General features: G+C 42.2%; 1 protein-coding gene across 3 annotated transcripts in view; it reads left to right on the top strand.

Moving 5' to 3' along the window:
• The window catches only part of LOC146616659 (neuropilin-2-like), a 99,093-nt gene extending 89,553 nt beyond the window's left edge, over positions 1–9,540 (top strand). For 2 of the 3 annotated variants that reach the window (XM_085374871.1, XM_085374869.1), the window contains 2 exons: positions 7,406–7,468; positions 8,180–9,540. In XM_085374871.1, the coding sequence (XP_085230997.1) occupies positions 7,406–7,468; positions 8,180–8,505 (389 nt within the window). In that variant the 3' untranslated portion in view covers positions 8,506–9,540. Of the gene's footprint in view, positions 1–219; positions 6,373–7,405; positions 7,469–8,179 lie in introns of those variants that run through there. The other variant, XM_085374870.1, reaches the window with a different exon arrangement.
• Positions 9,541–15,193: the final 5,653 nt, after the last annotated feature.

Below are 15,193 nucleotides of genomic sequence, written 5' to 3'. Positions count from 1 at the left end.
AGTTTGAAGTTATAATGTTTGAAAAAGTGTCACTTTTACTGCAGCAGCATGCTTCAGTGTGTGGAGATGCTCAGAGTTTGACAGACCTGCCATGCTCACTCACACTCTGACAGGGGTGAAGTGAACATAGATCTCTAAATCTGAACTCTTTAATGCAGTCTGCATGCCTGCCTTGCTCATCTACTGAGCCAACCAGTAATGTGTCCTCCTGCCCTCCAGGGGGTGCCATATCTGGAATGGAGCCCACAGTAGACACAGTGGTGGTGCAGCCAGTCCCTGCCTTCTGGTACTATGTGTTGGCGGGAGGCGGTGCCCTCTTGGTGCTGGTCAGTATAACCGTGCTGGTGATACTGTGCTGCCACCGGTACCACTGGGCGACCAAGAAGACCAGCAGTAGTCATCATCATTCGGTGACGTACCGCAACAACCAACTGCCATATCAGCAAGGTCGCCAAAACTGGTACCAGAGCCAAAACCCAGGCTGTAATCTGATCCATAGCCCTAACCAAAACAACCTGAACCCAAGCACCGGGCCGAGTCTGGAACCCATGCTCACCATATCACTGGAGAAAGAGGACAGCTACGATTCCCAGTGTTGAAAAGGCCCATCTGATTTAATAGTATGTTTTTTAAATGAAGCGATCAAGGGGTGTGAAAAGAAGCCGTATTCAGCATAATCACTGCTCTTCACTGATGAGGATCTGCACAGAGGCACTCCAGTGCACGTTGCTGACGGCTGATCTAATTAACTGATCGGCGTACACTAAACTGGTAGAAAGAAGTCCTGACATTAAACTGTACCCCTGAAGAGCAGATGACAGAGCTTCGGTTGTATTTCTGATGGCTGAAGAGGGCCTGATAACGACACTGTGGGGCAATTTTTTTTATGTCGAGCGTAGACTGGCTTCTATACCTGAACCCTGAAAGCGAGCTGGATTATGACCACAGTAAATCACAGTAAAGGTAGTATGAATAACAGGCTGTGGATGACACACACTGCATTTACATGCAGCGTACAATGTCAGGGTTGTAACAGCATATCCCCCACCTTCAGTAAATGTCAGAGCAGGATCTGTCTGTCTGCCCCGCTCTGATCTGCAGCTTGGACATTGCCTGTCTCCAGATACCCGTCAGACAGAGGAAGGATTTACACACAGGTAGAAAAGACACGCTGTATTTGTGTGCAGCATTAAGAGTGATGGCTGCGTCTCCGGGACTGAATGAAGCCCAATTTTATTTGCCCACGTGTGTTTGCGAGACTGAGATAGTGACAGAGACAGATTAATAACAAAAAAACAGGAAGAATTAGTGTTGCCGGTCCAGCTGTGACAGATAGACAGCTGCACATGCACCCTGCAGCTCTGAGACGGCTCACGTCGCATCACATCAGCTGAAACACGCGCACCAATATATGCACGGACACTTCTGAGATTTTCAAGTCTCACATGTTACTTTGAGTGTGTTTTTCATTACATTCTGGATATGCCTTTCTAAAAAACGTGCTTTAAACCTATAACCTCCGATATGAGGTAGTGCCTCTGTGTCCAGTAAGAGTCTGAATGGATGCAGTTTGACTCTACAGTTTGTTGCCTGGATCTCGTGGATAATCTGATGCCTGTGTCTGTCAATGTTCAAACTAAACACCCGTGTATGTCTTGCACACATTAGGTTGGGTGAATGAAACAAAAAGAAAAGAAGTACTATCGTGCATCATTTGAATGTGGAATATTGTTTTTCTTAAATCTCTGCAAATACAACAATCTACAAACAGTCTTTACTTTCTGCACATAATTGCCAAGGCCTTTTTTGTTTCTAACACATCCAACACTGGTATCCAGTCCGATAAATGAGACCAAACTTGCTTTGATAAAGAGCATTTTACAACTGAAGCCTTTTGGAAAATCATTTATCTGCTTAAAGACTGCCGACTGATTCTAGAGCAGCAACAATGTAACTTTTTCTTTATGTATTTTCTGTTAGGGGTGTAACGATTCTCCAGATCCACGGTACAGTTCATGTTTCTTTTGAATTAACGAGAAAAAGCAGCAAACAGGTTTTTGACACGATTACCTACCTTCACAGGACATCACTGGACGGGAGGATTAGGGCCACTGAGGAAAATATTTTTGAGTCGTCACTTTTTCATCTTCAGTGGCCCTAATCCTCTCCTGTAGGCAACAGCTGCCTTTAATCAGCTCCACATGACCAGCTATCATAAGCAATACAAAGTCATGTCTATTTAGCACATCATTACAGGACGCAACATCTGTCTGTCAGCTGCTAATATTCATCCCATATTTGCAAACGCATGCTGTTTATACTAACACAAAAATGCTCCAGTAAACAGACGCTCATTTAAACTGGATTTTACAGCAAAGCTTGGCTAATGTACCAGACGTGACCCTGCAGTTAGTCTGCCATGGCTGTCACGTATGGTCTGTCTGTATTTACAGTCTTGCACTGAGTTGATGCACTTAACTTTTACATCATCTCCATATCGTATCAATAACAAGATGAGAGCGCAGCGGCGGTGAGGTCTAACAAACGAGGCCGTGGATGTATCGCAAATTTAGTGTCTGCTTCTGAACTGTTACACCCCTAATCGGCATCTGTCACTCACTGCAATGATGGTCTGTGTAGTGGATAGAAAAAGTCGACACACCTGTTAAAATGTCAGGTTTTATTGAGACCGAGATAAATCATTTCCAACATTTTCCATCTTTAATGTGACCGACAGTTTATCCTGTACAGTTCACATGGAAAACAAACTAAAATCCTTAAAAGGAGGGAAATCTCACATTTAAAGTAAGCTGGTTGCATTACACAGCATTTTGGAGGTAGTACTCTGTCAGCATGGCACATCGTAAATTAACATTAGTGACCCTCTCCAAACTGGTTGTGAGGGTGTCGCCTGTGCACAGCCCTCCTCAGGTCACCCCACAGGTTTTCTTTTGGGTTCAGCTTTTCTGGTGATGATATTTTTGATGACTTGGTGAAATTCATATCGATCTAGAACTTTCTAGCAGACACCTGAAGGTTTTGCACCAACGTTGGTTGGTATTTGAGACTTGTTCCCTGCACCTTGACTACTATTTATTTAAGTTCCCCAGTGCCAGCTGAAGAAAAACAGCTCCAAACCATGATGCTGCCATCACCGTGCTTCACAGTGGGTCTGGTGGTGTTTTGGTGATGGGCACTTTCTGGACTGTGGCCACAGAATTCAGACCGTAGAACATTTTCCCACATGCTTATGAAAGAAGTGAAGGATGCAGAAATTGTTGTCACGTGTGGTTAACGTCGCGGTCAGCCTCTTGGCAACCTCCCTGACCACTTTGGAGGGGCACCCGGTCTCTTTTAGTCAGTAACAAAGTGTTAACTAAGCAAGTGTCAGAAAAGTCGTGTTAGACCAGCTGAACTTTATTTGATTGTAGTCAGAATCTCTTTAACCGATGGCAGGTGTGTGCTGACTACTGTTTGGCATGATTTTGAATGTCATTGGTTAATTTTCTATGCAAACCAGTTATAAAAGGACGTGCAACCACATTATTTCATTATTTCATTATTTATTTATTCCCTCCGAAACGTTAACAGTTTGTTTTTAAATTGAACTATACAAGTTACAAGTCATATTAAAGAAAGCTCTCACCCCCAAACCGGTCACGGCAGATGGCCCCGCCCCTCCCCGAGCCTGGTTCTGCCGGAGGTAACTTCCTGTTAAAAGGGAGTTTTTCCTTCCCATTGTCGCCAGGTGCTTGGTTATAAGGGGTGTCTGATTGTTGGGGTTTTCTCTGTAGGTCTTTATTTTTGACTATAAAGACCTTGATGTGACTATTGTTTGAATACTAACAACACTGAAATGAATTGAATGTTTCGTCTTGGTCTTACTTGGCATTTTAACAGGACTGCTTTCATAAGTTTGATTGTGTATTTAATCAGCAAGTGTAACATGATGCATTTCTGATTAGCGGGTTCATATTTTTGCAGTGTAGAGAACATGAGCACTTTTCTTCTTAATTTACTTACATCTACTGTGAATCTTTTCATAAATTGATTAATGTTCTTTCTGTCCTTCTGTGTTGCTGGTGCACACTAGTCACACTATAGTTGTTTTTATACTTGCTGACTAAAAATTATATTGATTCTGCACACTGGGATGAAAAAAACTATTCGGTGTCATTTAGTGTTTTGAAAGCTTTGAAAGCTCTTTTAAAGCTTCTAGTTTGAATAAGATAGGAGCTCATAATAAAGCAAATCTAAAGTGTTAACGTGTTTTATGAAGAATGCTCACATGATGTCAGAAAAAATCTATCTAGATTGTGAAGCTGACGGTGTATCAGAGTGGACTTCACAGCATCTCTACCCCCTACATCATTTTGTTCATGCCCAAATCCCTGAGCCTTTTTATCAAAACCCACTTGTTCCTGTTCTTCTCCTTCCCTTCATTGCAAATCCTCCCAGTGAAAAACACAGGAGAGAAAATGAGAGGCAGAAATGGAGGGGAGCAAAATCTCTCAGAGGAGAAGGGCCCATTAAGCGAGCCCCCTTTTTCTCCAAAGAATGTGCCCAGAGATGGAGGGAGATGAAAGAAGTAAAAGGAAAAAAATGCTCTCTATACTTTCTAAAGATAGATCTTTCTTTTACTCTAAGAGGGAGGCTAACAGGGAGGCAGGTTGTGGTTTGGATTGAAGGAAAGAGAGAATAGATGGAGGAGGGCAGGTTGTTTCAAACACAAAAGCAGATGAAAGAAGTCTTTTGGCAGAATAGACAGCGTGATGAAGCCTCACTGCACTGCACACACACACAGACGAGCAAACGCCATCTAACCACCGCAGACCTCTATTAGCCAAGAACCCAGATTTGCAGCAAGCTCTCAAAACACCGTTATCAAAATCATTGTTTCAGGCATTTTTTCCACACTGCAGATATTCCCCATATTGGCTTATTTCATCATGCTGCATCTTATAAAATGCTGTTTTGTGCCTTAGTCAACAAGTATTTTAGTTATTTTGTGCTTGCATATCCATTTCCAGTGTGCCGAGCCCCTCTCCCTTCCATATCAATCGACTCGCGTATGATTTACACATTATATGACTCATTCTAGCAGCCTTGTGCCATAACCCAATCAATGTGGGGCTGGATTCAAATAGAGGAGTGATATACGGGTGTATTTATGTTGTGCTACCCGTGCACTTTTCCCCTGCACTCTCTCTCACTCTCTATCGAACTTTTGCAAGTTTCTGGCGTCTTTTCATGCGGCCCTTATAAATCAGCCTCCCTCCCTCCCTCCCTCTCCCTTCTCCATCACAGACTACTTTGAAGCCTTTTAATAATTCTAATTAGATAATGGAGCTGATTGCATTCATAAAGCCCTGCGGTAAGCATTTCTAGCCCTGAGGCCATCTCTATTTTTTCTCTCTTTCCTCCTCCTCCTGTGGAAATATTATCGTACAAGCACTCTAACAGGTCCTCGGGCCCCTCTGGAACAGCGAATGGTGCCAAAGAGCCATCCCTGTCTCTTCCTGAATAAAAAAGATCCTTTTTTATTTTTCTCTTTACTAATTGGAGAAGGGAGATAAAATGGGGCTACGGGGAGTTTTAATCTCCTTTCAGATCCATGCGATGATTCTTCTCAGGATCCTCGCCCGAGGGCTTTCAGCCAGGATCATTAGAAAGCGTTCAGCAGTCATCCAAAGAGCGTCCAAACCTCTGGTTTTTATCCTGATTTTTTCTTCTTATCTTTCTTTAAGTGATTTAATGTTTTGTCAATGCTTGCAGTGAAAAAGGAGAATTTAGAGCGTGGAGGGTCTGTAGTCAGGCAGCAGATTTACAGACGTGTCGTCTTTTGCATTTCAGTAGGAACCTTTAAAACATAATTACAGCACGGCTACCAGGTTCATTAACTTCTGAATAACTGCACTGTTTTTACATCTAATTACACGAGAGTATTAATTCATTAAAGTCTGCTGCTGACGCTCTCTTTAATCACTTTTTAGTTTTGCAACCTTTCATGCTTTCAGCTTGATTGTAAATTTAGATACAACCACGCTTTGAGATTTTATCTTACTTTAGTGTATAGCTTTGTTTTTTATTTCTTAATGAATTAAATGTTTCTTCTGTAAATCTGTTGGAAGCAGAGAGGCTTGATGATTTTGAAACACGGCCTCAGATGAAGCTGAGTTTAGTTCACTCGCTCCGCCTGAGTAAAATCAGCCTTGAGGCTGTAAACTTCTTCATCCCCGGCCTAAGCCACATTGCTGTTATATTGCTTTTGTGCACTTTCTCTGCCTCTGTCAAGATTTGATGGTTGTCTTTCAATGTCATGCACTTTGAGGACATTAAATATTGATGTCAGTCAAATAACTACATTTAGAAACGCTCCACTGTTTGCTAAATTGAATGCACTCAATTAGCATAGGATTTGTTTGTCGTTTTAATATTTGAAATGAAATTAAAATTTGGTTAATTCCTTTAGTTTGTTCTCTAATTGGGTTTGAAAATCAATTTTTAGAAAACAGTCTTTCATTTAAACTCAGTTCTACGACATTCATGAGCGAATAGTGCAGCAGGTGTCATTTAAAGGAATTCATCTGTAAGCTTTGAAGAAAATATGCAAAGTTTGTAAATGCAGTTTATTGAAGGTGTAATCGCAAGATGCCAAAACTGTCTCACAGACGAACAACTTTATCTAATTGAGGAAATGAAGCTTTTTTCATATGTTCTAAATGAGTTTTTCACCTTTTATCTTCTGAATATCTATTACAGTTTCACTTCATAATGTGTTTTTGATTCCTCTGCTCTGGCAGTAAATGATTATCAGCTGCTCAGATATTGCTCCATTTATTTCTGGGGACTGTAACGTCAATTTCCTTGAATAAAACTGAAGAAGAATCGAGCCCTCAAAACCTCCAAAGCCTTGCACTCTGGCCTGCCTCGAACATTTAAAGTGGTATTTTAGCTTGTTGAATTTCACGGTCTTGGAATAAAAAGAAAATAAACTGTGGTGAATGTGAAGGTAATAAAGGTCATATTTTTCTATGAAACTGTTTTGTGTGCTTTCATTTTTTAAAATTCAGCCTCCACTCGCGTCTTTCTTTTCATTTCTAAGCAAATAAAAAAAGAGCACTGATGCTTATCACATAATGGAAGTTGCTGGCTTTACGCAGGTAGTCTGGGAGAAGAGTTCAGTAAGACTGGATGTTGTTTTTCGCCGATAGACTGAGCGCGGAACAAAACAGTTTGGAGGAGCTTTCTTCCCTGATCTCTTCAGAAAGTTTAAACTCTTTGAGCTGTTTGATACCCATCTACAAATGCAGCGTAGACACGGAGCGACGTTATCGCGGCGGGACTCTCAAGTAGCTCCAGACGGTTTAGATTAATACTGTTATTCTTTCTGTCTCTTTAACAGATCCCAGGCCAATAGATTTTGAAAAAGATCCTGTTTTCAACCACAAGCCCCCCATCAACGAAGGTGAGGTTATCCTCCTCTCTCCTCGCAGCCTCGGGCTATACTGGCTGTTTTACAAGTCTCACCCAAAGACAAGTGAAATTGCTCTTTAAGGACAGGCGTGCCTATGGCTCCTCCAGAAAAGAGCCCGTGGCAACGGTGACAGACAATCTCTGCTGTGTGCAAAGAAAGGAGACGAGTGTGAGCGAGCTGGCAAAAGCGAATGTCTGCGTGTGCATACGGTGTGCGTTCTTCCTCGTCCTCCTCCTCTTTCATGTTCCACGGCAGACAAAGTGAGACAGACAGCTTCCTTCTGGGCACCGAGAAAAACATCTGTCTGTAACAATCACAGATTACATGTGTGTGTGTGCCCACTGCTCCTTGTTTCTTTCACCCCCTTGACAGAAACAAGACGAGAGTACTCAGCTTTTAGCTCGCTAAACAAGTCTGTTTACTGTCTGTTTACAGCTTTCCTGCTTGTCTGCAGTGTGTGCTTCCATAAAACACTCCAAATGCAGCACTTAATTGTGGATTGGCTCATTCGTGTGTACACATTCATTATTCGGATTAGCCCGATTGCCTTACTAAGTAGGAGTGCACACTTCAGCCCTCACCACATGCACCAGATCGTACCTTTAGAGTAATTAATTGCATTACGTTTTCCAAAGTTGCTAATCAATAACAACTGTGGTCTTGAATACATCAGCTTGCTAAGATTTCCTATTTTCTCTCCAGACTATGTGTTCCCAGGGTGGCCATCCTCCTTCTCCACCCCCTCCTCCAACATGGACCCCCCCTCCGTCACCTTGGTGTCAGAGAAGGACAAGGACAACGCTTGGCTGTACACGCTCGACCCGATCCTCCTCACCATCATCGTGATGAGCTCGTTAGGCGTCCTGCTGGGAGCGGTGTGCGCGGGATTCCTCCTCTACTGCACGTGCTCCTACAGCGGGCTCTCCTCGCGCTCCTCCACGACACTGGAGAACTACAACTTTGAGCTGTACGACGGGATCAAGCATAAAGTTAAGATGAACCAGCAGAGGTGCTGCTCAGAGGCATGAGAACTCAGAGGGGAACTCTGGAGAGTGATGGTGGGGGAAGACGCGAGCCCCCGCAAGTCATCTTGTTCTCAGACAATTTGAAAACGAAGCACTATCTGTAATCTCGACCCCCGTGTCCCCTACCTAATGCCCCGCTAACCCCTTGCTCTGATGTCTAACGGGGTGAACCCGGAGTTTCCCCGATTGTCTATGTGCCAGTGGGAACTTGTGATCTTTATCTCCCCTACATGCTACGAGGCCTAAACTAGGGGAACATGTGACCCCCGTCTCCCCCCGCCTATAGTCCATTTTCTCCTCTGCCTGCAGGAGACAGCCTGCTCGATTCTAAAAGCCTGTGATTGAATGAAGGAATGAAAAAAAAAGAGTATTAATGATTGATCTACCATTGAATATTACCCACGAGCCACTGGGATGACATCGAGAAGAATGGACTACAGCACCTGTGACAGTCTGGACATTTGGACTACAAATGGCAGCACAGTCTGGGCTAAAATGTTGGGATTCTTGATGAAGAAAGGAATTTGATGATCCGCCCTCGTGACTGACGCAGACGTGAAACTTCAGCGCGAACAGCAGAAGCATGTTCCACAGGGCACCAGTGGGTGGGTTCAGTGGGTCATTTTTGACTGAAATCAACACATATCAAGTGAATGCCTAACCCCCCCCCCTCCAAAAAAAGTTAAAAAAGATATTGAACCACACAACTCAAATGATCTAGATTTCTAATGGCAAAGAAGGAAAGGAGTATGAAAAAGGACATTTTCTTTTTTTTGGTTTGTTTCTGAAAGTGTTGGATATGAGTTCTGTGAGTTTTTAACGTCCATTAGCCTGCCATGTGGCGCTCGCTCGCTCCTTTGTCTGCCCCGGTCTGCGCTTCGTGAAACCAGTGGCATAGAAGAGTAATGGTGACTGTTTTTGTTCTGTTTTAGACTTGTGTCTCTTTGGGAAAAAAAGGTAAAGAAAAGCCAGCTTCAGTTCGTAGCCGCCCTGTAGAGCTCTTATGCCATTTTTTTAGCCTTTTATTTTAGCATTGTGTTGGACTCCACGGTCTTACGTGTTCTTTCAGTCCTTTACTAGCTATTTTGGCCTATTTTCCATTACAGATTATGAGTCTTTACAAAGAGTAGCGGAAAGATAAAGTAAGGCAGAAAATGAGAGGTTTATCAAAATCTAACATGCTGTTATGGAGTCGTGCTTTAGATTCAGTATTCTAGAGTTTGTTTTTGGTATATATCTCTATTTTTTTGCTTTCCAAACTGTACGATGCCCAAATGATGGACAGACACTGTGTGAAGAAAATGTCAGTGATTGTTTTATTGCAACCTATGGATTGCCAAAGAGCCTTGTATGTGCACGGTAGGGCTGCGGGGATTAAGAGCGATGAGTCGTCACGCCGCTTATCCACCACTTTACCCTTCTAAACAAAGGCCGCTCAAAGATGAAAGGCGAAAGAAAGACTACAGGAGGAGAACGGAAATCGCACTGTCGACTTTTTTGGACACACAATCGAGCCTTAAGCTAACTACAGTATACGCTGTATCGGAGGACAGCCATCGAGGAGGGCCAGTGCTGCTGGAGAGACTGATAAACAGGAGGAGGCACACACACACACACACACACACACACACACACACACACACACACACACACACACAGGTAGAGAGGAAGACAGAGGCAAAGACAAATAAATGGTTGTGTTTACATGCAAGTGCCAAATGTGTTATTCAAAAAAAATACCAAGCAATCGATCATTTAGCCTAAACTGAGCCTTTCTTACCTTTCTTAAAGGTATCTTCGACAGCTGATAGCATCCCAGGTGTGTTTCTGCTGTTGTGTTTCTATTTTGTTTGTATTTCATGCACGCAATTGAGTCACAAAATAAAGAAATGTTATTGGTGGCAAAACATTTAGTGAGACTGCAAAAGAAAAAGCAGGTAAACGTGCAAATTTGACAAAAAACACAGGTTTTACTTTGTGATGCAACACGTGAAAAGCAGGATAAAGATGCAGCTTCTATCACAGGTTTAATCATTTATGAAAGTGCTGCAAATGAATATCTAACCGAATCAACGCCCAGTAATTTGTTTGACATTTCTAAAAAGAAACCATGTTTGGTTGGAGTCCTGCCGACTCGAGGTCGGCTTTAATATTCCCCGAAGTGCTCTAACAAAAAAACACTGATGTTAAAAATATCTGCAAACCTTGTGTTCAGACAGAGAAAAGTTTGGGGAAATATAGATTTTTCTAATGCAAACTTCACTTGTGTTATTTAAGAAATTACTGAGCATAATTAATATTTTTTAATAGAAGAAAATCCATCCAAAAAGTTTCAACTGGGAACATTAAATCAACTTTGATCAAATTAATATCCAATCCAGTTATTCTGTGCATGTGAGCGTATCCAAAGACTGCGAAAGTAAAGAGCAAACAAAATAAAAGATAGAAGATGAGCGTGAGGAGGACAGGTGGACGATGAGAGACACACACGACTTCAGACTGGAGGACTAAACGTTGAACTCCGCCTCTTTCTTTTACAGATGAAACCTTAATCCTAGGAAGTAGGTTTTGATTTTATTTTGAACCTGTGAAATATCACGTTGTTATCTTCTACGGTGTAAACTCAAAGAGCAGAGGAAACGGGGGGGATGTAGGAGGAGAACGTGTCGCGCTCGGTGCATCTTTGCCTGCAGCCCCCGTTCTTTCTCTCTGTCTTCCTCTCTCCTCTTTCAAGGGCACGCATCGATATAGCCAGGAGGCCTATTAAGGAAACAAAGAAGATGAAGGGAATAGTAAAAGGTGTTGAAAGAGAGATGAAGGAAGGGAACAATGGAGGGAGACGGAGAGTTTTCTGTCCATCTAACTGTGTTTTCATTGGACTGTTTTCCAAGTGCCTTGGAGCTCTCTCATTATGTCTCTCTTGCTTGCTCTCTCTCACTCTTTCTCTCTCCCAACTGATATCTTACTCTCTCTGTCTCACACACACACACACACACACACACACACACACACTGTAAACATGACTAGAGAATATATTGCAACAGTTCTATAGAAACAATGAGACACACACACTCATGAAGTTGTCTCTCCTCCTGCGTGACTTTACTCACTCATTCCTTCTGGAAGTCCACATAGTATTACCTCTTCTGTCTCGATGGACACACACACACACTAATGACAGACACACATATGTACACTACATCAACACAAACCTACGGCACTGGCCAGATTATTCAAACTGTTGTTTGTAGACTTTGTACAGAAAAATTTCTTTTTTTAATGTTATTATTATTATTATGATTATTATTATTATTATTTAATAAAGGCTAAACAACATGTAGTCTGGTGTTTTGTGTTTATTTATATTCATATGTATACATTCATATATACATACATACATAAAAGAAATTTCCATCACATGTGCAAAAGTCTTGAGCCAGCGTCTCTATATTCTCTGTATTTTGCTTTTTCCAAGGATGCAGACTCATTTAAACTGGTCTTGATGGTCCAGGCTCTCTGGAGGGCTGTTAAAGTTTTTCTGTGGGCACTGGCTTTCCCCCCACTCATGTTTAGTCTAGTCCTCCTGCCTGAGCATTTTCAAAAGAATGTCTACTTGCTTGTTAAGACAATTAACTCTGGACTATGAATCATTCAGGGATTTAAAAAACACACCTACGAGATGGGATGAACTGGTGTTTTGTCTACACATAAAACCCAGAAATCTTAGCAAAGAACAAATTTGAAATCATATTTTCAGGCACCTAAAAACCTAAAAGTCACGTCCTTAAGAAGCAGGAAAAAACCAGCAAGGACCTGAGATCTGCATTTGGACCTTCAGCTGATCCATCTGCTGTTCACTGAAGCCTCATCAGAAATCATCTGAGCGGAAAGGCAGCTGTCAAGAAGCCAAGTTACACAAAAACTGAACTCAACTAGTTTGTCATGATTTGCTGGGCAGCTAGTTTTATATTACAAGATCATTCAGAGATTATTAGCATTGCAGCTGACGGCCTGGCTCTCCATCCTTCTCTCCAAATGTAGTTACTCCTGGTGTAAAAACAATAATAATAATGTCTCTATTTTGACATTATTAAAGCTTAATTTTGCATATTATGCTAACATTTGTTCATTGTTATTAGGCCCAGCTGCAGCTGATAGGACGTTCACTAGCTCACATGCATTTTATTATTGGGTATTACATCACTGAGGGGTCTCCATGAACAGATCAGAGCTATGCTGGCTGTATGAACACCTCCACTTGTTGGACATGTGCTGCAGCAGGATGAGTGGAACAAAAGCAGGGCTGAGCTTCACCAAATGTAACTGAGCTGCTGAGAAGTGAAGAGGACGCAGAGGTCAGAAGGTGTTATGAACCACAGACGTCTGTGAGCACGTGAACGAGCCAGCAGACAGAGAAACCAGCGCTGCCTCTCCTGGTTCCTACGCTCCCTCTCTCCTTCACCTCCACTCGCTCCTCCACCCTCACACTTTGTGTCCTAAGGCTGTTTTGGAGTTTGTACCCGTGAGAGGGCAAAGAAGGAACGATCAAAGATTCTCTTCATTTAATCGAGTCGTGAAAGCTTGCTCCTAATTAACACGCACCCATGAAAACACACCAAAGCACACACGCCTGATGGAGACTAGCTGGAAGATCACAGCAGGAAATTTGTCACCCACTCAAATAATTTATCTTAACAGTGAGAGTACTGATGGGCCCAAAGTGACAACAGTTTTGGATAACTGCCTTACAGTTGGGCACGGCATGCATTGTGTGCAATTACAAGAGTGTGTGTGTGTGTGTGCATCATAAAGCACCAGATTTAAGACGGAGGCAGCACACCAGCAGTTTATATGAAACCACAGTGAGAGAAGGTCCAATATAGGAAAACCATTTCTCCTGCACTGCTCCTGCACTATACTGTTTTTAATTGGCTGTAACTCTGTGCAGTACGACTGAAGTTTGCTCTTAGCCTCGTGTAATTAGCTCAGAGAGCCGTTACCACTGACCTGTCGGCATCAGCATTTCTTTCTCTTCTTTCTTCTCATCGCTCCTGCCCTCATTTATTCATCACTCCATCGTTTCACTGTTTTTCTTCTTCTCGGGAGACCGACCTGGTTCTCACGCTTTCTGCTGACATAAAAACACACAACAGCACACGCATGAACACAAGTCAAAGTTTCTGCACGAGCACTGAGCCAACGCTCTTGAACAGAGGCTCATGCAAACTCAAGTGTACCAGTGTGAACGTCTGCAAGCCTGTAGATTCACACACACACACTTTGTACTCACACTTCAGGCGTGTCTCTTGTGGTTGGCATTTGCTGAGAGTGTAACCTACTAACACAGATTTTAACTCTGCTCAGAAGCACGAATCACTGATCACACACACAGGACATATTCCATGTTTCATCGTTTTGTTTCTCTTGATCAAAACCAAAAGTTTCTGGATGGAACTGGAGCTGTTCTGGTGATTGATAGCAAGGCAATAAATCAGACAAAGAAATGGGGAACAAAGAATGTTTTAAATAGTAATAATATGTTCATATGATATTGTTTGATAGTGCTGAAATTGTTTTCTAAAAAATAAAGAAAAAGCCAATTTGTCTTGGACTAATTGGACCTTTACAATAGATGCTTTTTTAAAGTTTGGTGCTATTACCGAGTAAAGCTCAGTCTGGATGTCCTTCTCTGGCTTTGATAAGTTTGCATTTAGATATCATGGAGGCAGATGCCCCACAACTGGTACCTAACTTCTACTTTTTTCTCCTCTGTGCTGAATAGCGTGCATCAGCAACTGGCAGCCCTGTGCATACAGTAAGTCTGTGTTTTTACTAGAAGACAGTAAAACCGAGCTGCTAGGTGAACCGACTCTGCATTGCATAAAACTGTTCCAGCTGTTGGCTCGGGTTGCTTACGTGCATAAATCCATACTCAAGGATCAAATGGACGAGCAGAAATCCAGCGGCTTTGGGAACATTTTTCTTTAACCCAACACGGCAGCAACAACCCCAATAAACAAAATCATATCAGTAAAAGGAAGGTGCATTAAATAGTTCAATTTTTGGCCGTATTACGACCTCACACATCACCCCGTGAGCTTGCATTCTTATGTGTGTGCAGAGCAGCGATGTGCACTGTGCAGAAGGACATTTATCCTTTTCAGCTTTGTTGGAAGTGTAGATAAAAACATGTATTATAACTGTTCCCTTAATAGCCTACAATAACTTCTCATTTATAGACATAATCATTTCCATTGCACTTTATATGATTATCATATCGACTGAATAAAGCTGCAATGATATTTTAGAGGAGTGGACAGAACAGAAAAGGATATTTAAAACAATGCAGTAGAAATCTGATTTGCATGCATTAGTCTCTCTTGCTAAATCAGATTTTGGCATTTTGTAGTGGACAGAAAGGAAGTTAAGTGCAAAATATTTTCTTTACCATATAAAATCAATTCCTCCCCACCTGGGTGGGCGCCTGGTGAGACGGTCTTGGCAGCTTCCAGCACCCTGCTCTGCTAATGTCCCAAACTCACTGGCTGCACGCTGCTAAATCAAATTATGTTTCATCAGACAAAAGCTTTTCTTTTTTTTCCTCGCTAAACATGTCCAAATAAGATTGCTGTAAATCTAATCACAGCATAAGGTTTATTGCTTTCTGATTTCTGGCTTTTTATTTGTTTGG

Source organism: Diplotaxodon limnothrissa, linkage group LG16 (genome assembly GCF_057381915.1).
Source record: "Diplotaxodon limnothrissa isolate DT_005_m linkage group LG16, D_limnothrissa_male_GT1.1, whole genome shotgun sequence".
Taxonomy (NCBI): Eukaryota; Metazoa; Chordata; class Actinopteri; order Cichliformes; family Cichlidae; genus Diplotaxodon; species Diplotaxodon limnothrissa.
The sequence above is the reverse complement of the archived record's forward strand: the minus strand, read 5'-3'. Positions and strand labels throughout refer to the sequence as shown.